Source organism: Aphanomyces invadans (genome assembly GCF_000520115.1).
Source record: "Aphanomyces invadans strain NJM9701 unplaced genomic scaffold supercont1.75, whole genome shotgun sequence".
Taxonomy (NCBI): domain Eukaryota; phylum Oomycota; class Saprolegniomycetes; order Saprolegniales; family Verrucalvaceae; genus Aphanomyces; species Aphanomyces invadans.
Window position 1 is genome coordinate 135,411 of NW_008580220.1, and position 25,292 is coordinate 160,702.

The 25,292-nt window shown below is 55.9% G+C and overlaps 12 protein-coding genes across 13 annotated transcripts; 7 read left to right on the forward strand and 5 right to left on the reverse strand.

The window, feature by feature from the left end:
* Positions 1 to 265: 265 nt before the first annotated feature.
* On the reverse strand, positions 266 to 1,548 carry H310_14572 (hypothetical protein; the record flags this gene model as incomplete). Its single annotated transcript, XM_008882453.1, has 2 exons — positions 266 to 282; positions 318 to 1,548. The coding sequence occupies 2 exons, from the start codon at positions 1,546 to 1,548 to the stop codon at positions 266 to 268; spliced, it is 1,248 nt and encodes a 415-aa protein (XP_008880675.1).
* Positions 1,549 to 4,701: 3,153 nt separating this feature from the next.
* H310_14573 (hypothetical protein) lies at positions 4,702 to 5,451 on the forward strand (the record flags this gene model as incomplete). Its single annotated transcript, XM_008882454.1, has 1 exon — positions 4,702 to 5,451. One exon carries the CDS (start codon positions 4,702 to 4,704, stop codon positions 5,449 to 5,451), a length of 750 nt encoding a protein of 249 aa, XP_008880676.1.
* A 32-nt stretch (positions 5,452 to 5,483) lies between these two features.
* H310_14574 (hypothetical protein) lies at positions 5,484 to 6,215 on the forward strand. The gene has a single exon (XM_008882455.1). The coding sequence runs from the start codon at positions 5,597 to 5,599 to the stop codon at positions 5,948 to 5,950; it is 354 nt and encodes a 117-aa protein (XP_008880677.1). The 5' UTR covers positions 5,484 to 5,596; the 3' UTR covers positions 5,951 to 6,215.
* An 89-nt stretch (positions 6,216 to 6,304) lies between these two features.
* H310_14575 (hypothetical protein) lies at positions 6,305 to 9,001 on the forward strand (the record flags this gene model as incomplete). Its single annotated transcript, XM_008882456.1, has 12 exons — positions 6,305 to 6,412; positions 6,453 to 6,636; positions 6,702 to 6,776; positions 6,822 to 6,868; positions 6,916 to 6,986; positions 7,043 to 7,179; positions 7,239 to 7,906; positions 7,962 to 8,038; positions 8,092 to 8,161; positions 8,209 to 8,472; positions 8,519 to 8,627; positions 8,706 to 9,001. The coding sequence occupies 12 exons, from the start codon at positions 6,305 to 6,307 to the stop codon at positions 8,999 to 9,001; spliced, it is 2,106 nt and encodes a 701-aa protein (XP_008880678.1).
* H310_14576 (hypothetical protein) lies at positions 8,041 to 10,509 on the reverse strand. The gene is made up of 3 exons (XM_008882457.1): positions 10,233 to 10,509; positions 8,323 to 10,180; positions 8,041 to 8,277 (listed from the first exon to the last, which is right to left on the reverse strand). Exons 1-2 carry the CDS (start codon positions 10,500 to 10,502, stop codon positions 9,188 to 9,190), a joined length of 1,263 nt encoding a protein of 420 aa, XP_008880679.1. The 5' UTR covers positions 10,503 to 10,509; the 3' UTR covers positions 8,041 to 8,277; positions 8,323 to 9,187.
* A 623-nt stretch (positions 10,510 to 11,132) lies between these two features.
* Positions 11,133 to 13,859, forward strand: H310_14577 (hypothetical protein). Its single transcript, XM_008882458.1, has 3 exons — positions 11,133 to 11,880; positions 11,937 to 13,560; positions 13,613 to 13,859. The coding sequence occupies exons 1-3, from the start codon at positions 11,141 to 11,143 to the stop codon at positions 13,772 to 13,774; spliced, it is 2,526 nt and encodes an 841-aa protein (XP_008880680.1). The 5' UTR covers positions 11,133 to 11,140; the 3' UTR covers positions 13,775 to 13,859.
* On the reverse strand, positions 13,774 to 15,318 carry H310_14578 (hypothetical protein). Its single transcript, XM_008882459.1, has 5 exons — positions 15,068 to 15,318; positions 14,673 to 15,006; positions 14,466 to 14,612; positions 14,113 to 14,415; positions 13,774 to 14,064 (listed from the first exon to the last, which is right to left on the reverse strand). The coding sequence occupies exons 1-5, from the start codon at positions 15,295 to 15,297 to the stop codon at positions 13,804 to 13,806; spliced, it is 1,275 nt and encodes a 424-aa protein (XP_008880681.1). The 5' UTR covers positions 15,298 to 15,318; the 3' UTR covers positions 13,774 to 13,803.
* Positions 15,319 to 15,911: 593 nt separating this feature from the next.
* Positions 15,912 to 17,180, forward strand: H310_14579 (hypothetical protein). The gene is made up of 2 exons (XM_008882460.1): positions 15,912 to 16,424; positions 16,490 to 17,180. Exons 1-2 carry the CDS (start codon positions 16,202 to 16,204, stop codon positions 16,966 to 16,968), a joined length of 702 nt encoding a protein of 233 aa, XP_008880682.1. The 5' UTR covers positions 15,912 to 16,201; the 3' UTR covers positions 16,969 to 17,180.
* On the reverse strand, positions 16,940 to 19,830 carry H310_14580 (NEK protein kinase). The gene is made up of 2 exons (XM_008882461.1): positions 17,575 to 19,830; positions 16,940 to 17,503 (listed from the first exon to the last, which is right to left on the reverse strand). Exons 1-2 carry the CDS (start codon positions 19,784 to 19,786, stop codon positions 17,064 to 17,066), a joined length of 2,652 nt encoding a protein of 883 aa, XP_008880683.1. The 5' UTR covers positions 19,787 to 19,830; the 3' UTR covers positions 16,940 to 17,063.
* Positions 19,831 to 20,561: 731 nt separating this feature from the next.
* H310_14581 lies at positions 20,562 to 21,469 on the forward strand. 2 transcript variants are annotated; one of them, XM_008882462.1, is made up of 4 exons: positions 20,562 to 20,788; positions 20,844 to 21,005; positions 21,052 to 21,148; positions 21,193 to 21,469. In XM_008882462.1, the coding sequence occupies exons 1-4, from the start codon at positions 20,626 to 20,628 to the stop codon at positions 21,389 to 21,391; spliced, it is 621 nt and encodes a 206-aa protein (XP_008880684.1). In that variant the 5' UTR covers positions 20,562 to 20,625; the 3' UTR covers positions 21,392 to 21,469. The 2 variants fall into 2 exon arrangements, with proteins under 2 accessions (XP_008880684.1, XP_008880685.1); XM_008882463.1 differs by having other exon boundaries at positions 21,052 to 21,469.
* A 34-nt stretch (positions 21,470 to 21,503) lies between these two features.
* Positions 21,504 to 23,523, forward strand: H310_14582 (CMGC/DYRK protein kinase; the record flags this gene model as incomplete). The annotated part of the gene is made up of 4 exons (XM_008882464.1): positions 21,504 to 22,430; positions 22,479 to 22,715; positions 22,770 to 23,048; positions 23,098 to 23,523. The coding sequence occupies 4 exons, from the start codon at positions 21,504 to 21,506 to the stop codon at positions 23,521 to 23,523; spliced, it is 1,869 nt and encodes a 622-aa protein (XP_008880686.1).
* Positions 23,524 to 23,528: 5 nt separating this feature from the next.
* On the reverse strand, positions 23,529 to 24,930 carry H310_14583 (hypothetical protein; the record flags this gene model as incomplete). Its single annotated transcript, XM_008882465.1, has 6 exons — positions 23,529 to 23,831; positions 23,880 to 24,021; positions 24,064 to 24,263; positions 24,317 to 24,442; positions 24,491 to 24,632; positions 24,674 to 24,930. 6 exons carry the CDS (start codon positions 24,928 to 24,930, stop codon positions 23,529 to 23,531), a joined length of 1,170 nt encoding a protein of 389 aa, XP_008880687.1.
* Between the last annotated feature and the right edge of the window lie 362 nt (positions 24,931 to 25,292).

Consider the following 25,292-nt stretch of genomic DNA (forward strand, 5'->3'; position numbering starts at 1 on the left):
CGCTTCTTGATTGGCGTACGCGACGCGTCCGGCGACGGTGCGGGTGCCGCCGACTTGGTGGATTTCGCCCAAGATGGCGCTGACGAGGCTCGACTTGCCGCTGCCGACGGGACCGACCACGATGGTCAGGGTCTTCGGGACAAGCGTTAACGTGATGTCCTTCAGGGTCATGGGGACAGTGGACGTGATCGAGGTAGAACAAGAGCCTTCATGACTCCACGTGAAATGTGCATTTTGGAATTCGACTTTGACGCAGCCATCTTCGCTAGCCTGAATGGCAGCCTGTGTGGCGACTTCTTTGGCTGCCATGAACTTACCAACGCGAGCGCATGAGGCCACAGCTTCGGATGCACACATGACAGAGCTCGAATAGATTGAGTATGGAATTCGGGCCACATTCATGTACGCCAAGATGGTGAATGCCAGCGGTGTGGTGAGTTCGTTGCCTTGGGCGATGTATACAGCAAGACACAAAGCCAGAGAAAAGACCGGGGCAATGGACAACACGACTGTGTTGAGCACGCGTTGGTACTGGTACGATCGGAGCAGGGCTAGTTCCTTGGCGCGGATGGTTTTAATGCGCTCCTCCATGTAGGTTTCCCAGGCGTAGAGCTTGACGACTCGAATTCCGTGGAGTATTTCGTTGGTGAGCTTGACTCGTTCAGCTTGGACAGTCGTCGTTTCTCGGCGAAGGTCCCCCACCGCCTTGGATGACACATATCCCCCGTACAGAATGGCGACGGTCGTCGTCCCCCCGACAAGCCCCACAATAATGCCCATGTCGATGCCGACGAGAACGAACATGATCAACAGGGTGAGTGGCGCCACCAACACCCACGGACCTCCCAAATAGCCCTGATACACTCGCTCAGAATCGACTGCAGCCAGTGTGACGATCTCCCCAGACGACAGGTCGTGTCTGGAATGGCCCGAGAGCTTCAGCGACTTGAGGTAGACACAATCCATCACGATCGACTTGGCGTTGACACCCAAATTCGACGTCAAGAATTGACCAAAGTCATTCATTGTCACTGCCAAAAACGACGAGAGAGCCAAGAGACCAGCTAATGCATATCCCGACGAGATTCCCAATGTCGTACGCGGCGGCAAATCCTCTGGCGCTTGCAGATATTCCACGAGGGACTTGATCACAGTCGGCTGAACAAGCATGAGGGCAGAGTAGAACCCGCAGATGGCAGTGGCCACACACGATTGGACTTTTAGCGTCCGCCACAGTGCGCGTGCAAAACTCGGATCACCGGAACCCTCTTCGCGCATCCAGTGGACTCGAAATCTATCGTGGAGTTTCGCTGCCGTGTCTTGGGGGCTCAGCTGCCACACGTCGTCCTCTTGCAGAGTTCGTTCGGCGCCACGGCGCATGAGTGGGTCCATCCAAACCATTGTGAGAAGGCTGATCCAGTTCACTCTCCCCATGGGGTGAGGCATGTCCCGCCATGGCGTTTCTGCGCTGGGCATGGACCCGCGTGGCGAGTCCATGGTAGCGTACTCGCAGTCGTCATGGACAATTTGGCGGATCGCGCGCTTCATGTGTTGAAAGTGGACGAGCTCAATCGAGTATACAACCACCAAGGAAGCGCAAGAACGACAATGTCGTTTCAACCAGAGTGAGGTAGTGTTCCGATTTGATATTCGTTGGCAACGAATTTGTTTGCTTGACTGTTGTGGTCAGTTTTGTGGAACGTTGGTCGACGTGGCATGTTGGTTTGAAATGTTCACTGACCTCTTGCCGGTGGACGCCTTCGACTGCGAAGGACGAACGTGGAGACAGGTCCGGAGCGCCACACCAATGCCCATAAGACAAGTCATGGCGGTGCAAGTAATCCGTCATTCATGCATCATGGCATCGTCCGCAAGGGCGGCACCCATCGCCAGGACGCTCGAATTCGACGTACCGCTGCAGTGGCCAGTCGACTCCGCAACGGAACGATATTGCGTGCGTGGCCACACGCCTTGCCACAGTCATCAAGTGTGCAAATTCCCCGCGTCACTCGTGCGCGACGTTTTCTCGTTAAACACCGTGGACAGTGGATTTGTTCGATATTGACGTTGGCTCCCAACTCGGCTGCACAAGGCTCGAGGCGGACGGATGAACGCGGCATTCGACATGTTGGATTGAAAGTGTGCTGGCGTCTTGTCGTGGTACGCAGGTGCCTTAGGCGGCGAATGGGCGGCGAGTGGAGATCTGCACACCCAATCAACGACACGTGATACGGTGTGGCTCGGATATTTCGCCACTGTTACATGCGCAGAGGATACCCACGAAGCAGTCGAACAGAGTGATTTGGCTGGACAGCAATTTTGAAAAAAGACTCATGAGCGTTGTACACGCGAGTATTTAGAAGTTTGTATACGCGTGATCGGAATCGAAAATTAATGCATGGACGACTGACTGTACCTAGAAAAAAAGCCGATATGAGGCTACTGATTGGCCACTAGAAATCGAAAATATGCAGGTTTTAACCTTGGCTACGTAGGAGATTTCAATCGACTAGTACAGTCGATACAGTTGATAGGACAGTCCCAGCACACCATCAACGTGTAATTAGTGTGTAGAAGACGTCTTGTGTGATAACGAACTACTGTATCCGACGTAGTATAGAGGATGTGGAATGTTGCCAGGCGTCTGTGGTGGTTTTGTGACTGGCTTTCCACGAAACACAGTCCACTGTATCGTCGACTAACATCGACCACGCTGTCGCATCGTTCGTTCGACCCTCGATTTGCCTGCCTCTTCATATGCCCACGTTGTGTAAATCTCGCATTGTGGCAACGTGAATTGGAACCTGTCAATTTGGTGCAATTTAAAATAGTGTGCATCACATTATTTAAGTAGCCTCAGACGAATTGCACGTAGGCATTTTTGGCCAATCATGGGCTAAGACACTATGTTGCTTTAGGTTTTGCCCGCTGCATATTTGATAACAACGCTTGCGAGTTTTTTTCGGGTGGAATGTGCACTTCACACCACCTGTCATCACATACGTCGGCGAGCGCAACGGAGCCAATGGACGGCGAGGCACATTGAGCCAAGTGGGCTGCGCTCTGTCCTGCCTACTGTTTTCTCGTCCTCGCCACAAAAGCCGTCGAAGTCGTACTTGTGACGGTGATATCAGTCACGTTCGGCCTGCCGATACACTACGACATGCCCATCGGATCTCGTCGTGCACTTTGTGACGGCACGACTGGTTCCATCTCCACGCTGGTCCCTTGCAAAGACTTTTCACCGCACTTTTCATGGCCGTTCGAAATATGCGACAACGAGGGGCGGACACGCAAACTCCCGCGCCCGAGACGCCAACGCGTACGCATGTTCTTCAAGCGTATCTTGAATGCCGTTGGGTGCTCCCGCTTCGATACAGCTCTGCATCTTGATCTTTTTGCATGGTGCTGGCATGTTGGTGGGTCAATGCTGCTCGCACTGGCGCTGTACCACTCGGAAGCATGCGCGCATGAACTAGACGACCCCCTCAGCGCGTTGGACTCCGTGGTGGCACGCACTCTTTGGAGTTGGAATACGGCGCCACAGAACGGCGGTGGTTACTGTCGGCGACGACACATTTCGCGAGCTGGCTCCATCGTTGCAGCATCTCTGCGCCACAACGAACGGCACCGTAGTGAATTCAGCCGTCGAGTTCTGTCCAGCCGAATCTTTAAGTGCTATGCCCTTCCCTTTCTCGGCTGTCAACCGTTCAGAGCGAAATGCTGCAGGTTGTGTAAGGTGAGCTTCGCTAACTGCAGTGCGTACGGTCAGTTGACCAGACCGCAGGAATGGACCATGTGTCGCGGTATCGGTCGTGCTGGCATTTGCCCAAGCCCACGTAAGCGCGATCTTGACGGTCTGGTACATGGGCCAGTGGTCAGCCAGGTCGGCACCGCCGTCGTCATCCAGGGTGGCTATATGGCGCAGGCCCTGGCTTCCGTCTTGTTGCTGTGAGGACGCAGCGTATACTTTCTTTACATCACGGCGCAGTGCTCCAAGGTACTCCACCGCGCTGTGTTTGCGAGCGCTTCGTGCCGGCGTCCACGCTATCTTCAACGTGATGCCTGTGGGTACACATCCTCAACAGGTTCTCAAGCGACCGCGACCCAGGTGACAGCATTTTGTCGTACGGAAGCGTCATGTGCCTTCAATTTACCCCTCAAGCGACTGCCATCTTGGTTGTGCGAGTTGCAAGTTCACCGTCCGTGATGGCTGTGCACGTTCCATTGACGGCCGTGTTCAACTTCGACCGCACAGCGTCCCAATCCAAACGGATGGACAGTATAGTTCTGTCCCCTGTCGTGTCCTACGCCGGCGCCGACTGTCCTAAATCCGTATCAAATGCAGCATGCGATGATGGCGACGCTGTTGACCATACCCAGCACGTCCTCATGCCCCACCGTCTGCCTCATTCGTCTGGACGTGTACAGGGGTCGTTGCGGCCGTAGCGTCGCTGCAAGGGACCACGAAGGCGTAGCGTAGAAACACCGCTGCACATTTCACATCCATGTCGCACTAGTCGTAAAATCTGTCGCGTTGGGCCATTGGAGCCACTCTCGTCGACAACCTCATGACATGCGTCGAACGGTTCGATCATGACGCCAATACTGAAGCCGATAGCATCGATGAATCGTAAAGTGCTCGTAAACGTGGACATGGACTGGCCTGTGTTAAGATGAATCTCGTTCGAGGCGTCCTCGATGCGGTACCGAAGCCACCTGGACTTGGTGCTCAAGAACGTGTCGTTCACCGTCCAGGCCGGAGAAAAGGTCGGCATTTGCGGACGCACCGGGTCCGGCAAGAGCTCGCTCATGGCGGCCCTCTTCCGCATGGTCGAAGCAACCGACGGACGCATCCGCATCGACGGCGTCGACATTGCCACCGTCGACCTCCACACGCTGCGGTCGCGCCTGACCATCATCCCGCAAGACCCCGTCCTCTTCAGCGGGTCGCTGCGCTTCAACCTGGACCCGGCCAACGAGGCCAGCGACGACGAACTGTGGTGCGTGCTGAAGAAGGTGCACCTGGCAGACGTCGTCGAGGACGGCCTCGAGTTTGTCGTGGCCGAGAAGGGAGGCAACCTGTCGGTGGGCCAGCGCCAGTTGGTGTGCATCGCGCGCGCGCTCCTGCGTCGGAGTCGGGTCGTCGTGCTGGACGAGGCGACGGCCAACATCGACTTGGAGTCTGACCGTCTCATCCAAAACACGATCAAGGACTGTTTCGACGGCGTCACCATGTTGGTTATCGCGCACCGCCTCGACACGATCCTCGACAGCGACCGCATCTTGGTCATGGACCACGGCAGCGTCGTCGAATACGGCACGCCCAGCGCTCTCTTGGCGATTGAAGGCGGAGCATTCGCTCAGCTTGCGTCTCATGTCAGGCTGACCAACTCGTCGCTGGACGATGTGTCGTGCTTCGAATACCTTGGAAGTCAAGCTTATGGGTAAGGGGCGTGTGGGTGGTGCAAGTCCCCCGCGAATGCAACTCGAACGATAAGAATTAAATACACGGCATGCATCAACACTAGAATTCAATCTCGGACGGGCTAGCGCAGGCGTGGGGTGTGTAGTTGTCAATGCCTCGATAAGCCAGATGTGCAAACATTTGCTCAGCGCGGTGGAGGAACTCGTACCGAAGCAATTGGTCGCGGCCGGCCGCGTTCAACACTTGAAACGCCGATCCTTGATCAGTTGGGTCCGGTACGTCCAAGCGTTCAGTAGGGGCCATGCTCAGCCTGTGCACGTGCTCGAGGGATTGAGCATCGCGGATATGTTGGGCCACGCTGTCCATGCTTGTCCGCCTTGTTCCATCGGGCTGCAACGACAATCCCGTGGACTTCCTCGACACCTCGTGGGCAATCGTCGTGCCTTGGCGCACCCACCAGTCCTTCGATTCAGGCAGCGATCCCGAGCGGCGCCACTGGCACCGTGGTCGATGCACGGATGACATGGCACTTTGAAGAATGGCGAGAAAGAGGCCATGTTGAAACGAGCCAATCACGGACGGACTCGCCTTTCCACGGCGGCTCAGGACGACTTTGACTTGAAGGTTGTATGCGCACGGTCGTTCATTCGATGGGAAACGACAGTCGACCGAGAGGAGCCGCTGGACGTGTTGGAGCAAGATGGAGCCGCATCGCATTTCGCTAGGACGTTTGGGCCAAGGAAGACGCCACTGGTGGTATGCATGGGCAAATGTCATCCACCACCTGATTGGGGTGGACGGAGCGGTTACATGCATCAATATCGAAACCACCCGTCGTCGGCGTAGAGCGGTTTCGATCGCAAACTCGTGGGGGCGATGCCGCCTATCAGGCCCGTGACCAAGTTTGCCGCCATGGGCCCGTCGTCGCCTAGTGCGGTCATGACCCGGGTGCAGCCGGTCAAAGCCCGCCGTCCAATTCCAAAGGTCCGTCGCGACCGTGACGCCGACTCATCGTTGTCCGTAGTTTCAAACGTCCATGAGTCTACCAGCCCAGTTTCTGAACCGAATAGCACGGTCGCCGTCGAAAGCCGCCTTCATCGCGACCACCGCGGCTGCCCGGCGGCATGCATGGTTCCAAGCGATTCATCCACACAGCCCCGCCATGAAGAATTGGGACCTCTTCTCCATCGCACTGCTAGTATTTACAGGTAAAAACACGCCGCCTCCCGACACTACAACCACGTTGCATCTGTCCTTAATGTGTGCGCTCCAGCGGTCGTGACGCCCTTCGAGACAGCGTTCACCGTCACGACCGTCGACTCCTTCCTCTTTGTTCTCAATCGCTTCGGTATGTATTGCATCGAAGTTGGTCTGGACTCAAATGCCTGGGCAGTCGACGCGTGCTTCGTCGCTGATGCCGCCCTGCACTTCTTTCTCATGGTACGACTGCACCCGGATCGGGGCGTTGGCTCATGCGTTGGCATTAGTACTACGACGAAGCCAGCAGCGTGTGGGTTTCGGATCGGCGCAAGATCGCGTGGAAGTACCTGTCTGGATGGTCCGCGTCTGCCGCACCCACCCGTAAACGACCCGGACTGACCGTCAGTCTCGCAGGTTTTTCCTGGACGTGATCTCGATGCTCCCATTCGACTTGGTCGGAATCGCCATCGATAACAACACGGTCAAGCAGCTGCGGTTCACGCGCGTCCTGCGGTTGCTCCGGCTCATGAAGATCCTCAAGGTCCTTCGCGGTAGGCAACGTCTCCATCGTTGACCCTTGCCGCCCCTGACGCCGTTCCTGCAACACCAGGCGCGAGCAACTTTCGTGTGTGGGAGTCCAAGATGAGCATCAACTACGCGACCATCGCGCTAGCCAAGTTTTGCGTCCTCGTCTTCATGACGTCGCACTGGATGGCGTGCATCTTTCGCATGGTGGTTGACATCGAAGAGTTTGTCGACCCCCTCGGGTTCAAATTCAACTGGATGACCGAGCACAATATGGGCGGCGTTTCCATTGCAAAGAGCTCGCTTGCGATCCAGTACATGAGCGCTCTGTACTGGTCCGTCATGACCTTGACCACGATCGGGTACGGGGACCTCGTCCCGACAACGCCAGGCGAGCGGTCGCTCGCCATCATGTGTATGCTCATCGGCGGCGGCACGTACGCGTACGTGGTCGGGTCGGTGTGTCAGATCCTCAACTCGATGGACGCGTCGACGACGGAATTCCACCAAACGATCGATACGCTGAACGAGTATTGTCACCACAACCAGCTCCCGGGCGAGCTCTCGGCCCGTCTCCGCGAGTACTTTCACTCGTCGCGCACGCTTCTGCGCGAGCGGCAGCACCACAACCTTCTCCTGACCATGTCCCCCGGCTTGCGAGGCGAAGTCGCGCTCTACAACAACCAGTGGATTGCCAAAATCGATTTCTTCAACTGCAGCAACGAATTCGAACGCAATCAGTTCATCACGGCGGTAGGTCGCAGCCGCATCGTGTGCCGTCGTCGTCGCGCTGATCCTGGCGCGGTAGGTGGCGCTTCTCCTTCGGCGCGAGTGCTTTCCGCCCAACGAGTTCGTGATTCGAGAAGGCGAGTTCAACACGAAAATGTACCGCCGGACGTTCATCCAGAAAGTCGATGCGCTTAGGCATTATCGAGTAGGTACCTCGTCCAGCGCGGACTAGCGACGAAGGGTAAAGTTATGTACTCGGGTGGCACGTTCTTTGGCGAGGTTGGTGCGAGGCACCGCAACGCACGACTGACCAAGGGCTGGTGCAGGACATCATTTTGACGTTGCGGCAGCGCAAGATTGCCGTCCGAGCGTTCTCGTACTTGCACGTCCAAGCGCTGTCCAAGTTTGAGCTCGAGGAACTTATTTATTCGGGATTGTACCCCGAGATTCAGCGCAGCATTCGGCGGCAGGTGCTCAAGACAGCTTTCAAGAACAACTTTGTCAAGTTTAGCCAAGACACATTGCGCCGCCGGAGCTCGTCGTACCGCGCGAGGAGCTCCATCTCGTCGGCGAGCAATCCCCACATGATGGTACGTGCTGATCGGGCCTGTCGTGCTCGCGTCATCTGCAGCGTAGAGCCCGATGCTGCGGTCGACGCTCGGCTTGAACGTTCCGTTGGGGCTGTACCAAGACTTGATGCCGAAACCAACGCCCCCTGCAAAGCCCGTCCATGACGAAGACACTGGTACGTTCCAACGCCACCATCGACCGACGACCCACGCTCGACATCCTTCTTGTCCCTCCTCACTCGGTCCCACGATAGTCGACAACATTGTGGAGGGCGTGTCGAACGTCATTGATGCTAACTTTGTCAAGTACGACCAAGGGCTGAACAAGAAGATCGATCAAGTGCTCGCGCAGCTCGAACGGCTAGAAAAGTACGTTGCTCCGAACGTGATTTTCTCGCCCGCGCCGCAGGCCATGCCCAAAGTGAGTGCGCCGACGTCGCAGCCGACCAACAGCGCCGTGTACTTGGAGGCCGTCCAGCAGCTCGAGCGCGGCGAAATTCGGACGCTGGTCAAAACCAACAGCCGACGGATGTCGATGGGGATGTTGTAGCATTTGTAAAGCACCCATCCATCCATCCATTGTCTGTCCATGTCGGGCGAGGGATCTCCATCGCAGCCGACTCCTGTCGTGCTCTCGCCGACCGTGCACGGCACACACGCATCTCCCACCACCTCCTCAAGCGCCCTCGATGCACTCTGATCGTCATGACATCGACATCTCGGTCGACATTCCATCCTACTTTGTAAAGACTTGAACCGTATGCACTTCGAACCGGCCTTGGTACTGCTCTTGTAAGACAAGGCGAAATGCGTTCCAGAACGGATAGCCCGTCGCTGGGTTGTGCCCCGCCGCACACGCCCCCGTGGGTGCGACGCCCCAGTACATGTTGGCGTTGTTGTAAATCTTGTCTGTGGCGACCCCTCCTTCCGCCGACACGTCCACCGTGTCGCCGCTTCGGGTGATTTTTGGGTTGCGAATCTGCTGGATGAACTGCCCATGACCGTCGGTGCCAAACACAACTGCCATCGAGATCTTCGCGTTCCACTCGACCTTCCACTGCGCCGCTTGGGACCCGACATTGGGCTGTCGTACGTAGTACGGGGCAAAGCAGTTGGTGGACGCCATGTGCATAGTCGACTGACCAAATGACGAGAGGCCGCCGCCCCAAAACGCATCGGTCGTCCCGGTGTGTCCGATCGCTGCGTCGCCATTGAACATTTCAAAAATGTCGTATTCGCCGCAGTTGGGCCACCGAGGGTCGCCGAATTGACTGGTCAATGCCGTGGGAAGCATCCAAATGTTGGCGTCCGACCCGGCGTACACGGTCCACTCGAGGTAAATGACCTTTTCGCCGGCCCACCCTTGCTTCGTTCGCAACACTGGCGACCGCTGGTACGACTGGCCAAAGGTCGTGACTTCAATCAGGTTGGACTTGAAGCCTTCCTTGGCAAACGTCGCCGGCATGTCGTTGTCGCCTTGCCATTCATCGATGTTGAGCCAGTCGAACTTGGTGTCCTTGTAGGGCAATCGGGGCTTGGTTGCGGTCGGGGCGGGGGTCGTGGGTTGCGTCGTTGTAGGCGCTGTCGATGGGGCGCCTGCGTGCGTCTCATAGCCCAGCACAGTTGGGGTCGTCGTCGGGGCGGTGGAGTCTCCGACTGAGTCTGGCGGTGGGTGAGTTGGTTGGGAATGCCCGTTCGACGATGCGCCGCTGTCGACAAGGCTTTGGCTCTATCAAGAGATGAGGATCAGTGGCGTCGACTGCAATGGACACGGTGCGTACAGACAGTGCGTCCGACGACGACGCGGCCGCACCAGGGACGGAACTGCTCCCGGAGAAACCCACAGCGCAGCCAACGACGAGTGCCACCAGGACGACGCACGCGCCGAACGCCATGCGCAATTGTTTCCGACGGGCGCCAGAGGCTGTGATCGCTTCGTCTTTCGCGTCATCCTCCAGGTCAACGATGACGGGGGTGTGGGCAGTAGACGCTTCTGGCGCTTGCCGAGCACTGGAGACAGCACTGAAGTCGGTCACGACTGGGGTTGCCATCGCAGAATCGTCTGTGCACTCGCGCAGGATGCCATCTTGGGTTCACTCTTGCTATATATAGACAACGTACGCGCGACTACAGGGCATGAGAACCAAACACCAACACGCCCGACTAAACGCAGCAGCCAGCGTCTTTATCGCCGAGACTTCTGTGGCATGACACTCCTTGGGTGATCCACGACTGTGGCTTGGGGAGGACATGGGTTCGGAGCGAACGCCAGGCGCCATGCCTCCGCCTTGATGATGGGTTCTGACGTCGAAGCAGTAGTGATGAGCGACCCATCGCCATTCACGTCACCGATTTCGGGGGGAGGTTGCGGTGTTGCGCTAGAGGGAGAATGCTAGTTGAGTTGCGCGCATTGCCATCAACTGGCATTGTAAAGGGACCATCGTTGGTTAGATCCAACCCTTGCTTGGTCACAGTTCTAGGTACGTCCTGGGCTCGTCCTCTTCGTGAAGGGGGTAGCGACAGGATGGCTTCGAGTCGCCGAGCCAAGTCCATGACGGTTCTGAATTCGGTCATCGAACTCAACAATCTTGAGACTCGCCATGATTTCGTTGAAAATTTGGTATAATTTTTGTATATTTTCGATGTTCTGTCATTGTGGTGCCATAGTTACAATTGTGGACCTGCGGACATGGGGACGTTCGGAGCATTGAGTGATGAGGAGGAAGGAGAGATCGTCGAAGATGAACAGACGAAGCTCGAGGCCAAAGCAGCAGTGGCAGGTCTAGCGCCACTTGGTACGGCAGCTCCACCTGCGGACAACCCTCCGTCCACGAAATCGAATCCTCCAGACAACAGATCTAACGACCACAAGCGTGCCGCACCGGAAACTCCATCGCACGGAGGTGATACAAAGCGCCGTCGAGTGGACAGCAACAAGCCGCCGTCCGCAGACGCTGCAGACAAGAATACACACGACACACTCTCGATGGCTGAGCGCAAAGCACAGCTGTCCATACTACTTCGGGAGCCGTTCCAAGTCCGAACCAGTCGTGTACTGCTGAATTTCAATTGCTGGTTTGACTCCGTGCTGAGGTATACATGGGTGCCTCGCATCAGCGCGGACGACTTGCAGTCGATCCTGCTCCACTTCACCGACCCTGTCCAGTACTCGAACTCGAAATACCTCGAAGACTGGGACGACGAGTGTCGCCCTGCAAAGCTGTGCTTTGTACTCGCCAAGGGGTTTCATCCCGACGTGCTGTCGAAGGCCATGACCGCCAAGGACTCGCCGCTGACGTTCTTCACATCGTGCAGTTCGATGCCGCTGGCGTTGTCAACGACTGCAGCCATGGAAAGCAATGCCAAGATCAAGGAGATGCCGCTGCCTCGTCTGCTTTCCCGATTTCCATCTCCCCTCATCGACCTCGAGTACTACGCTCATCATCATCAAAACGCCGCGTGCTAACAAACCCTTGTCTTCGTAGAATGCTTGGCTCGGACGATTTATTTGGGGCTAAAGTGGAGCTCACGATGTTGGCGATCTTCACAACGGACCCGCCTCCACCGTCAACTTTGTCGGCGACGGCTCCACCGCCGTCGAAGGGTGGATGGACTGACGAGCTTTTGTTTCATCCGGCAGGGACGTTTTTTCGCAAAACGACCAACCAAACCGGCGACTGGCGCCTCGACGGCGACCTCCTCCATCTCTCGTGGAAAGTAGCGCAGTCGTCCGAAAAGGACAACGCCAACGTGACGGCCATCGATGTGCTTCAAGCGGACGACGACTCGCTCCGACGCTTTCGCACGAGCGACCACCTCGACGCCACGTACGCTCCGACCGCCCCAACGGCGAAACCCCGCCCCAAGCGCCAGCTGCGCCTGACGCTGCTTCGCGCGGCGGCCATTGGGCCGTCGGTCTCCGCTTCTACACGTTTCCCCAAACTCCCCACGGACAACGATCGTCCAGACTCGCTCCCGCCGGTGTCGTACTACCTCTTGTCGTACGCGGACCGCCTCGCACATCAGTACCCCGTGGACATCGCCGCTGAACAAAGCGCCCTGGCCAAGAAGACGAATGGCCAGTCCACCGACGTGTTTGTGACGACGACGGATCTGCCATCGCTCCCCGAACCCAACGTCCTCGCCGTCGATTGCGAAATGTGCGAGACTGTCCTCGGGTCCGAACTCACCCGTGTGACGCTAGTCAATGCCGACGGCGCCGTCGTGTACGACCAACTCGTCAAGCCGCGCCACACGATTGTCAACTACCACACGGCTTTTAGCGGGATCACGGCCGAGATGCTGGACGCGGTCGACGTGACGCTCGCGGACGTGCAACAGTCGCTCCTCGGCACGTTGCTGTACGCTAACACGGTCCTTGTCGGCCATTCCATCGACTCGGACCTGCGGGCGCTACGAATCGTTCACCCGCATCTCATTGACACGGCTCTGCTGTACCCCCATCCGCGAGGCTTTCCGTTCAAGCCGTCGCTGAAAATGCTCGCGGCGACGTTCCTGAACCAGTCGATTCAGTCGGCTGACATGGCGGGTCACGACTCATGTCAGGATGCGGTCGCGGCCCTTGAGTTGTTCCAGATGAAAGTCGCGAACGGCCCGACGTTTGGATTTCCACCGACGCCGCCCGAGTCGGCGGCGTACATGACGTTGGTGGACAAGTGCCACCAGAGTCGGTTGGGGGTGTACACGGCGCGGCCGTCCGCGGACAAGGAAAGCGAAGTCAAGCCGTGGAGCTTGTTCTCCAGTGGCGAGTGGGCCGATCTCGTCGCCAGCACGCATTTGCACAACCAGCCGAGAGATGATGGCACAACCAAAGTCGACCAAGGCGGCAGCAACGCGCCAAGCAACTGCTTCGTTGCCCCGGTCGTAGCGTCGCTGGTGCAAGTCGCCGACCAATTGCAAACGCACGGAGCATCCCAGGACGTGATGTGGATTGAAGTGGACGCCGCGCGGACTGACCCTGCCGTCTACATGGCGACTCCGCACGTGTGGAAGCAGGACCAACACGCCCAAATCGTCGCCCTCAACGACGAGTTGACCGCCGTCCATGCTGCGCTGCCGCCCAACACCCTCCAGATTGTCGTGCCGCAGGTCGACACGTCCTCGCGGTGTATATCCATCACCTGATATGCAACTTTTCTAGGCCGCGTTGAACCTGTTTCGACACTTGCGCGGCGTGCGGCTCAAAACCAAGTGGGGCGATGGATGGGACAGCCAGTGGACTGACCGCGACCTCAAGAGCCTGCAGTACGCGCTCAGTGGGGCGCTCGACAGCGTCGTGTTCCTCAAGCACAAAAAGCCATAACGACCAACGGATTGTCCATAATGCGTTGATTAATCCGAGTCTTCGTCGACGGTGCGTCGGCGCTTGGACGCCGACGTGTGCGGAATCATGTCTTCGTCATCTTCGTCATCGTCGTCGTCCACTTCGACGGCGCGATGGCGTTGCTCCTGCTTCTGCTGCCTGTACTCATCCAAGCCACCAGGTCGCGGCGCGGCGCGGCGGGACGCCGCCGACGTGGCTTTGTTTTTGGCCTTGTGGCCGTATTGCTGCTTGATGGCCGACAAATTGTTGTCGTCTTCGTCTTCGTAGCCCTGCGCCAGACACAGTAACACACGTGTTGAAGCACGAACCGAACGCACCTCTTCCAGAAAGCTCGAGTCGAGACGACTTGACCGGTCGCGGTCATACTCGTATCCCTGGCGCTGTTTCTTGCGGTTCTCCAACCGCATCTGCTCCTGCTTGACCGCGGCGCGCTGTTCTTTGTCGAGTGTGCCGTCGATTTCGGACACGTACTCTTGGATGCGGACCACGGCCTTGTTGTGGCGCGCGCGCATGGACATCTTGAGACTCTGATGCGACGACGACGCCGTCGAGATCGGGCGGATGGTGAGTTTCGACTTGACGCGGCCATGGCACTCGAGCACGGTTTCGTCAGTCGATTGCTACGAAAGACCACATGATGACACGACGATGGAATGAACGGACGCCTTACCTCGTTGACAAAAACAAACGAGTTGGCGACCTTTTGCTGCGTCAGCGTGAGCACTTCGTCCCCCACGCACATGGTAAAGCTCCCGTCCTCCCACTTCACGATGCGCGAGTTTGTTTCGCGCATGGGGAGGCCCGTCTTGGGGTCCACCTTGGATCGAGCATGTCATTCGAGGTGGTGGTCGGTCCAAGGTAAGAGAACTCGGCATACCATGATGCGACCGCTTGCATCTAACTTGTATCGCCAACGAACGTAGTTGCGGTAAATGCCTTCGTCACCAGTTTCTTCCTTTTCCTTCTTGATGCTTTCCGTCGTGAATGCATCCGGCACGAAGCGGAGGACGTTCGGGGGACGAGTGAAGAACAGGTTTGTCTTCTTCGGGGCTTTGGGGCCTTTTGGGATGCTCAACTCATCGTGGTGGACATCGTCGACTTCCCGCGTGTTGCTTCCGTTGAAAGCGCGCGTCGATGCAGTGCTCGAATTGGTGGAGGTTGGCTCGGGGCTGTCGCGATCGGTGTCCCGAACAGGATCTTCTTTGATTCCCCTACACGACCAACCTCGTCAAGCAATGGATTCCTGCGTCGGACATCATCTGGACCACATACGATGCTTTGAATTCTTCTTCGGATTCGTAGTCGGACCCAAACAAGTCGGCCATGTCTTCGCCATTGTCAGACCCACCATCGTCGGCAGCGGCCTTCTTGTCGTCAGATACGGTAGGTGCCTTCGTCTCGACATCAGAGATCTCGTCGTCGTCATCGCTGAACAATGCCGCATTGCCCTTCTCGGTGGGCTTGCTCTTGGGCAGGGCCACCTCTTCCTCGCTGGACGACATCTCCAGCCGCACAAACGGGCGATTCCGCGTTATCCGGTGAAATATCCGGACATGTTTTATTCGAGGACCAATTACGCAATATTACCTCTTCAAATTCATCATTAAAACGTACGTTAATCCCATTGATTAAATGGATTTTTGTATAAAACGTAAACACTGGAGTATAACATGTTTCCACCGACTCAATCGGCTCATTACCAAACATTGGAGGAGAAAAGTAGTCAGGAGGAGCAGAACGCCGCGCGCGTGCGCGATGGGACAGGACCGAAGCGATGGTCTTGGGCCCGGCGCTGCGCCATAACGATCCCCATCGTCCAGTCGTCGCCGCTCTCCGGAAGTTGTGTCTCAAAATTTACTAGCGTCGCGGGATGGCAACATCCTGTTGACACCGAGGTCACGGGACCTATGATTTTTTGGTCAAAAGCATCGAAGGTATTCTGGCGTGGGGGGCGAGAGAACTAAGGCCGCTTGTCCAAGTTTGACTTGTGGAATTCACCTCTCAAACATCGTCGTGTTGATGTGTGTGCATTCGTTCAGGCGTTGTCGGATGGTCGGACAACCCGCAAGCTCCGGTTGCCAGCCATGGGTGCATCCAATGCAGCGTGCAATGAGGCCTACGTTCGACGAGGGGCCAGATGGGCGAGCTCCCCGTACATCCCTGTGGTGCTCGTCCAACGTCACCCACGCATGCGTGAACCCTTGTCATGTTGCGCGGCGGCTGGCTCGCCGGCGAACCCGCTCCACGTCGTTGGTCACCCTCAGCAATGCATCTGGTGAAGCCGTTTCTTGAACTCGAGACCGTCGAATTTTATGCGAAATTTGAAAACGGAATACAAACACCAAGATAATACAATGCAACGGAAAGTCCACCTGTCCACGAACATACACTTGAAGTTTGTATGCCATGCAGAAACCTTGCACACCTGATATCAAGTGTTGGAGACTGACTTACTTCTGCCAGAAAAGAAACTTGAACTGGCTCGTCATTCTCTCAAGAAACTCGCAAGTGAAGATGGAGTCGCGGCAGTACCAGCTCGTTGTACTTGGAAGTGGTGGTGTCGGCAAGTCTGCGCTTGTCATCCGTTTGGTCACAGATAACTTCCTGGAAGACTATGATCCGACGATCGGTACGTCTGGATTGGCCTCCCTTGCCGCATGAGCAGTGCCTGATCGTGGTGGGCGAACGTGGTAGAGGACAGCTACCGCAAGCAAGTCGTGATTGACCAACGACAAGCGCTTTTGGACATTTTGGACACGGCAGGACAAGAAGAATACACGACGATGCAAGACGAATGGATGCGTGAAGGAAAAGGCTTCCTCTTGGTGTACAGCGTGACGAGCCAATCCACTTTTGACGATATCAAAAAGTTCAAAGACAAAATCCTGCGGGCCAAGGATATGAACCGTGTCCCGATGGTGTTGGTCGGGAACAAGTGTGACTTGGACCGCAACAGACAAGTGAGTTTGGCGGCAGGCAAGGCGTTGGCCGCCGAGTGGGGTTGCCCATTCATGGAAACATCGGCCAAGGAGCGCATTCGCAACGAAGAGTGCTTCTTTGAAGTGGTCCGCGAAATCCGAAAACAGGACGCTGCCAAGCGGCCTGCGCCCAAGTCGAACGGAACGAAGAAGAAGGACGAAAAGAAAGGCGGCGGTTTTTGCTCGATTCTCTAGACGCTTTTTACAGCATTCACTTCATGCTTCGTCGTTCATGTATGGCGCTCAATATTAGACATCACGATAACTTCATCTTGAATCGACTTAACGAGCTACACAGCGATGCCGTAGAGGTACCGTATCCGATACTGCATGATGTCGCGGGGGCACTCGTCCATGTACTGCGCCAACCACCCGATCAGTTCCGACTCGGACGAGCCAAAATCGTCCTGGTAGACACGCAGGATCCGAGGTAGGCGCAACGTTTTGGTCGCAGCCTCCACTTGCACTTGCTTTTGGCAAAACAACCGCATGTACCTTTCCAAGTCGGTGTCGGTCTGTCGAGGTTTCAGTATTGGCGCGTCTTCAGGCTTCGTGAACGGCGGCGATTGCTCGAGGAGGACGAGCAAACTCCGCGGGTCGCGGGTGTGGAAGCAATAGGCAAGGCGTGGGTCTTGGGCTTCGAACTGGCGACCCCAGAACGCCGACGGCGGTTTGCGGTTGCACCGAAGGATGCCGTGGCGAATGTCGCTCAAGCTGAAGTCCATCCCATCTACCACCATACACACGGACGCATGAGAACTCGGCATTCCGGCATACGTGGCTCCCGTCGATTGCACGTACCAATGCGGTATGCAATATCGCGTTCAAACGACTTGTATTGGTCGGAAGTTTGTGGCAGCCCGACTTCGATGAGCCCGTGGAGGACCATCGTGTTGTAAATATTGATGAAAAACACTTGCCGGTCCTTTGACGTCAGCTTGGAGATGCCAACGGTCTGGAATGCACTCACGGTTTGGAGGAACTGGCGGTACTGACGACAGCTCGTGTCCGCGGCGGGTTTGGACAAGTTCCAGTGGAGATGGATTCCCGCGGGAAATTTGGGGTTGCTGTGAAGCTCCGCTGCCATAGCGCGTGCATGGAGGCACAACTCAAGCGGTTGGTCCGTGGATGCGGTATTTGTCGGCGCCAAGTACCGAGTGTTCAACGGGCTGCCATCGCGCGTGTCGATTTGAAATCGAAACAGGTTGTCGACGCTGCCGAGGGGACTGTTGCCGTACACGAGATGCAACGAGTGCTGCTGAAGCAGTTCGTGGATCGCATTGTACGCTAGGTCGAGGAGGGTTTCGTTGTTCAACCGGTCGGCGGGGTGCTGCTTGGCGTAGTTGGCCTGGAACGCTTGCACGAGATCCTGGCCCGTGACCACCATGGGATACGACGAGTAAAAGTTGACTTTGATTTCGCGAGGGGTGACGAGGCAGCGCAAGCGATCGCTCAATGAGAGCGAGTCTTCCTCGGTCGGGACAACGCGGTCAAATGACCGCGACAAGAGCTCGAACGGCGTCGGTTTGTGGATGTCCAAGCCGACGACCTGCGACGAAATTGCCATCTCACGCAAACTATCCGAGTGGTTCATGGGCGACTCCATGTCATGGTCTCGGATCGACGTTGGCGGTGTCGGGGGCTGCTCCACCGCGTGCTGAACGACAGAGTTCATTCCGTTCGGTTGAGGCGCCTGGTTCATCTTGGCTTCCGTTTGCAGCGCCAGTTCAAATTCGGCCGCGTGGTCGGATAAAAACACTTGAATAGGCGCCTGGACAAACGGAAACCGGCAAATGTCTTCGATGGACGGCCGCTTGCTCGGGTCTTGTTGAAGCATGAGTTGGACCAAGAGCCGAAGCTCCTTGGAGAACGCATTGCTCGGGACAGGTTCGTACTCGCCGTGGCAGATTTTGGTGAACATTTCGGGCAAACTCTGCGCTTCGAACGGCCGCTTGAGCATTGTCATCTCATACAAGACGCACCCGAGCGACCAAATGTCCGACTTCTTTCCGTACCGCTCGCCGCGGCAGATCTCGGGGGACATGCTCTCTGGTGTGCCCACGGACGTCATCGCGAGGTCGTCGCCGCTCAGTGCCTTCGAAATGCCAAAGTCCCCCAGCTTGACCACGTACTTTTTCGTGAGGAACACGTTCTGCGCCTTGAGATCGCGATGGAGCACGTTCTTTCCGTGAATGTACGACACTGCGAGCACGAGCTGCGCAAACCACGACATGATGAGCGGTTCGGGGAAATACGTCCCGTCCTTGCGCGCCCGAAGCTTGACGACTTGCCGCAGATTGCCGCCATCGCTGAACTCCATCACGATATTGAGTTCATCGTTGTCAACGATGAAGCTGTCGTAGAAGCGCACAATATTCACGTGGTACAGGGACTTGAGTAAGATAACTTCGTTGTCCGCTTGCTTGCGTCCGTTCTCGCTGGTGGTAGCAAGGCGAACGCGCTTCACCGCGACCACGGCACCGTCCCCTCTCCGTCGTGCCAAAACCACCGTGCCATGCGTCCCTTTACCGATTGTTCGCAATACCTCCAGGTCGCGCCAAATGTTGGCAGCGTTGCTATTTGTATTGGTACTGACACGACTAGCGCCACTGTCCGTGTTGTTGCTTTTGCGCGACAGCCACACGTGTCGTACAAGGGTCTTTGCCGTGTTGTACTGGATGGGTTTGATCAAGTAGTCCTTTGCCCCTTTCGATAAGCAAGATGTCACAACGTCCATCTCTTCGTTCGACGACGCCATCACGATCGGGATATGCGACAACGACACTTCCTTCTGCACACACTCGAGGAGTTGAATGCCTGTGAGGACAGGCAGCATGACGTCGCACAACACCAAGTCAAATCGATTCGGTTCGTCTGTGAGCTTCTTCAGAGCATCGCCCCCGTTGTCCACGGCCGTGATAACATACCCGATGCTGCGAAGGATATCGATCGTGGCCATGCGCGTGAACTCATCGTCTTCCACAACGAGCACGTGCACGTCGGAGGGGTTCATGCTCACTTGTGCAGTCGGCTGGCGGCGACGAATGCCTGCAGGAAAAAATGTTTCAATTCTATCACATCGGACTTTTCCCTGTCAGTCTTTATACTCTCCATTTGTATGCCCTTTGTCGCCGGACTTCTCGACGAGGGAAAGCGTCGTGCGTGATTGGCTATAATTAAATAACAGGGCAACACGATAATTTCTTCCTGATGAACCGTCTACTATGGCGCTTGCGAGCCTTTCAGGATTGATCCAATATTATTTTCCACAGCCAAAATGACGCCAGATGCATTGTCTCATTCACTTCCGTTCGATGGCCCCATCGTGTCGTTGCGATGAAAGCGCCCGATCTACGTGGCTCTCGATTAGCAATTGCGAGTGTGGGTTACTCGGGGGGAGTGTGCTCTCCATAGGGGTCGGGGCGCTGTTCCAGGTGGCAGGCGACATGTTGCAACTTCAACAATCCCGCGACGGTGTCCCTGGGCATTCTCTCTCATCGTTCTATCGACCAAATCGGGGATGCCCCATGGGTTCGTGGCTTAGCGATAAGAATGTAACAGTGGAGACGCTCGACCTTGCGGTTCGTGACGAACGTGCGTGCAGCAAGATCTCTTCATGGCTTGCCACGTCCTCACTGTCGTTTCGAAGGATCCCATACCATGTGAGAAATGCACTCACTTGATTAGCTGAAATGCCGGGATATTTTGACCAATCGTGTTATTATTATCCATTCGCACATAAAAAATTTGAGGATTGCACTTGGTATTTGAATGGAACAATAATGTATCGAGAGATTGCAGGAAGAAATTCGTCTTCGTACTTCAGCACGGAACAAGCCCCTTCGAGGCGGGATGCAACCTGCCAGCGCACCGCTGCCATCGCCGCTGCCCGCCCAGCCGCTTCCATCAAGAACGCTCATACTATGTGTGTGCATGCATGCGTTAGCCTTCCTTGCTGTCCAGGCCTTCTTGGCGTATGTCTCTCCACTCAGTGCATTGGTCATGGCGCTCATGTGTAAGTGGACCTTTCGACGACCAATGGCATGGATGGGTCTGATGTGTCTTCATAGTCATCCCATTCCTGTATCGCTTATCGTATCAAGCGGCAGCAGAATGGAGAGGTGGTGAAGGATCTCTTGATCGCCCAAGCACGATTGGCGAGCGCCAGCGTCTCTTGCTGTCTCCGTCAGAAATCAACTTGCTCTTGACCGACCGTGACTTTGATTCGAACGGTACGTCTTCATTAACGTCCTTCTGCCTGTCCTCATCTTGTGTTAGACTACGAACGTTTGCTCATGTTGGATGTGAACAACGTGAAAAAGTCGCATGGCGCCAGCGAGTTCGAGATCAACCGCTTGCCGGTCATCACAATGAGGTACGACCTTTCACACCATTGTGAAGGTCTCAACCTTGGCCCAGTGAATCCATGGTGAATGCAAGCAGGAAGGAGGGCGGGGTCTTGGACGATGTGAAGTGCTCCATCTGCCTGGAAGAGCTATCAGTCGGGACGAAGGCACGCATGGTGCCGTGCTTTCATAGATTCCACCCAGGGTGCATCGATCCGTGGCTGAAGGACAAGGCGGAATGCCCCATCTGCAAGTACCCCGCAGTTGCATGATGGAGAAGTGTGAGTCCTGTGATAATCGATGTGTTGCGATGATGGATAACCTGTATTAATTTATATATGTTTCCCAAATCTGGCGGTTACTTCGCTCATTTGCGACGACCGCATGCGGATAGTTCAGGCGGCGGCGACGAAGAATGAAGCAGCGTCTGTCTCGTCCACTGAGATACCCTGCGCTCAATACGACGATGGTGATGACGAGGAGACAGACCCCAAGTCGCTCGCCTCTCTTCTCGAGCGTATCTTGCAAAAAGTCTCCCGGTTACCCGGCGCGCTAGAAATGCTGTCGTCGGATCCTCAGTTGTTGCATGATCTCCAAGAGCATGAATTTCTCATCTACCCCACTCCATCACACCCAACATCTCCAAATGCCACCGGTCCCCATCGACGATCGCTTTCAACGAGCCGCCAATCTGACTCGGATTCTCAAATGTCAAACAAAGACGACGATGACCTGACCGAGTCTGTGGATTTGACGTCCGAACGTTTTGGATCCGAGTATGAGGCCGAACTATTGGCCGTCGAGTCCCTTCAGCGAGGCAAGAGCATGAACATGGTTATTCCCAAGGGAGGCTCGTCGTCCCTAGCACGTCAGCCGTCAACTTCGTCGTTGCTCAAAGGGACGGGTGGCGCAGGATTTGCTGAATCGACGTCGCCCAGTTACTCCATGGGCATGTTAAGTATATCGCCTGGTGCGTCTTCGCAGGATGGAGATCCTGTATCGGCCGTATGGCCGCGTCGGCCCAACGAATTCGCGTTTTCGCAGCCGGACGAGACCAAGGACGACGAGTTGTACAACGAAGTGCTCTTCTCTGAGCTCGGCGAAGATGACGACGATGATGATGGCAAAGTGTTTGACATGGACGACCTTCCTTCAAGCTCCCACGAGAATGTGCAAGACCAGGACGATGACGACGACGTCGAGTACGAGACAATGCGTTTGCGGATAATCCGCGAGCGGCACCGCACCGGATTCGAACCAAGCCAAGAGTTCGACCCAGAGCCTGGCTCCCTTATCGGCGGCCTGTACACTGTGCGTTTATAACTGCTGCTTCTCATGGTTGAATGACGTGCACGGTAGGTCGAGGCATTGCTAGGAGAAGCCGTCTTTAGCCGCACGTACAAAGCCACGAACTCAAGAACTCACGCGACGGTGTGCCTCAAGATCATTCGCAACTCGAAGGAGTACTTCGACCAGGGCATCGATGAAATTCGCCTGTTGGAGACGTTAAATGCGGCAGGGGATGTCGACGAACATCACGTTTTGCGCCTGTTGGATTCGTTCTACTTCAAGGAGCATTTGGTCCTCGTCACGGAGGTACAGAAACATTCACCTCACATTTTGCAATGACGTTGTGCTGCTTTGGTCCAGCTGCTCAAAGACAACTTGTACGAGTTTTCGCGGCAAGTGCGGCACCAACAAGCTTCGTACTTCACGATGCCGCGCCTGAAAAAGATTGCCGTCGAGTGCCTGGAAGCGCTCCACTTTTTGCATGCATTGAACATCGTCCATTGCGACCTCAAGCCGGAAAACATTGTGATGAAGAGCTACCAAAAGTGCCAAATCAAGCTCATCGATTTTGGGTCGGCTTCGTATGTCACGGACGAATTGACGTACTACATTCAATCTCGTGCGTACCGTGCCCCTGAGGTTTGTATCGTCCGTCTCGCCATGCGGCTTACACGCTTTGCCCATTCAGGTCATCTTGGGGCTCCAGTACGACGAACGCATTGACCTGTGGTCGCTGGGGTGCATCCTCGCGGAGCTGTACAGCGGCCGGGTCCTGTTTCAACACGACTCGATCCCGACCCTGCTTGCAAGCATAATTTCCGTCGTCGGCAACATTCCACCTACGATGCTCGCGACGTCCCCCGACGCGAGCAAGTACTTCACTCCGGACCACTCGTTGTACACTACGGACCCCGAAACACTACAACCTCGCGTGGTCCTTCCAGCCCCGATGTCGCTCTGGCACGCGCTCCATTGCGCCGACGCTGACTTTATCGGGTTTCTCCACGGCTTGCTGCAGATCGATCCAACGCGCCGGGCGACGGCGGCCGTGGCGCTCAAGCATCCGTGGCTCGAGTCAAACGTGTACGGGATTAGTGATTTTAGTAGTAGTTAGACTCGTCACTCGATGGCGGGGAACGGATCGGACTTGCTCAAGACGAGAACGTTCAGTTTGTGCGACATAAACCCCTTGACGTAGTTTTTCACAATCAAGTTGGCGATGACGCACTCGAGGGCGTCCATGTCCATCGACGTCCCGACGAAAGCGAGCGCGGTCAGGAAATCGGTCAACTGAACCTTGTCTTTCTTGCCGCGAATGAGGTAGACCTTCTTCAACAGTGTTCGCATGACGAGGAGGCTCAGCTTTTGCATGAGCAAGTACATGCCTTGCTGCATAAACTGGACTTGAAACTCTTGCAGACACTAGTGTGTGTCGAGCATGAGATGGAGAGGACCCGAATAAATCCATACGTGGTAGAAGGCGGCGAGGTTGCCCTGCTTGATGGCGGACGCGATCGCCACATACTCGTCGAGCTCATACTGCTCGAGCAGCGCCGGCGACGGCAGCACCCCAAGCACGAGCTTGACCGGCACCAAGTACTGCAGAATCATCCTACGGTCAAGGTGAGCCGAGACAACTGTGCCTCGGTCGTACCGCTTGTTGCGTGTGCATTGGACGGGACAGTGCCGCCACGCAAAGCCAAAGCACTCGTTCGCTTCCACGTAGTTGTCCTCGAGCATTCGGATACGCCCGAGGTAGTACATGTACGTGACTTGGTCTCGCTTGTCAAAGATGCTGAAGTTCTGCTTGTTGATGGCCTGGATGACGTTCCCGCACAGGTTGATCTTGTTCAGCTACGTCGTCGATTCAGCGGCCGAGATGGATACGCAATGCCAGGATTGCTTACCCGAAAGTAGATCTTAAAGAGTTGGTTTACAACGTACAACGTCGCAGGCTTCTTGCTGTACTCTGGCGCGGCGCGATCATTCAACGTCATGGAGAACCCTTTCTTCAGGTTCTGCTCTGCGTTCGCCTGCGATGCATGCAAAGTTCGGACGAGATTCAACCAAGACGGGCGTACCAGCTTGTCCGTCACGTCAATTCCGCGCTTGTTCGACAGCTCGGAGTCAGCATGCTGCGCCAAGACGCGGGTGTCGTACGTGAGTCGCTGCAGCAGAGGCACCAACCAGTTGTTCTGGTCGCGAAAGATCTCTAGAAATTGACTGCCAGCAGGTCAGCTCGAAGCAGCACAGTACTTACGTACATGAAGCCTGCGATTTGCAAGTCGTACGCATCGGCATACTTCTTCTGATGCACCAGTCGCTTGGCCTTGAGGAGTGGAGCGACCAGGTCGTCGTAACCATTGGAAAGCGAGCTCCGACAGATGGAATCAATGGCGCTGTCGCTCTCGTTGATGGGCGCGGAGCCGTCATACGATATTGCGAGCAGCCGCGCGACCTTGTCACTCTGCTGGCGCTGTAGGAACTCTTCAACGTCATTGACAAGATTGCCCACGTTCATCGTGGTCGTGGGGGTTTGCACAACACGGATGTGCCAAAACCAGAGCAAATCATCTTGTGGGTCATACATTCTACTCTTCTTTTGGGCGATTGACAAAAGAAGAGTCCAATTGTTAACATTAGATAAACTCTTAGATACATTCATCATCTATCACAAACATTTTTTATCAACTTCGTGCCCAAACAACTTGCTTGTCGATTTCTCATGTTGTAGGCAGCGAGCTCTCCACCAGCATTCTCATAAGTTCTTGAGATGACACGAATGCTCTATTGCTGCGTCTCGTGCCAGTGAGGTCGAAGGCCAATTGCGTCGTATCGAACTGGTCATCAAATGACCGCTTGCGTCGGGTTTGACGACTGCCA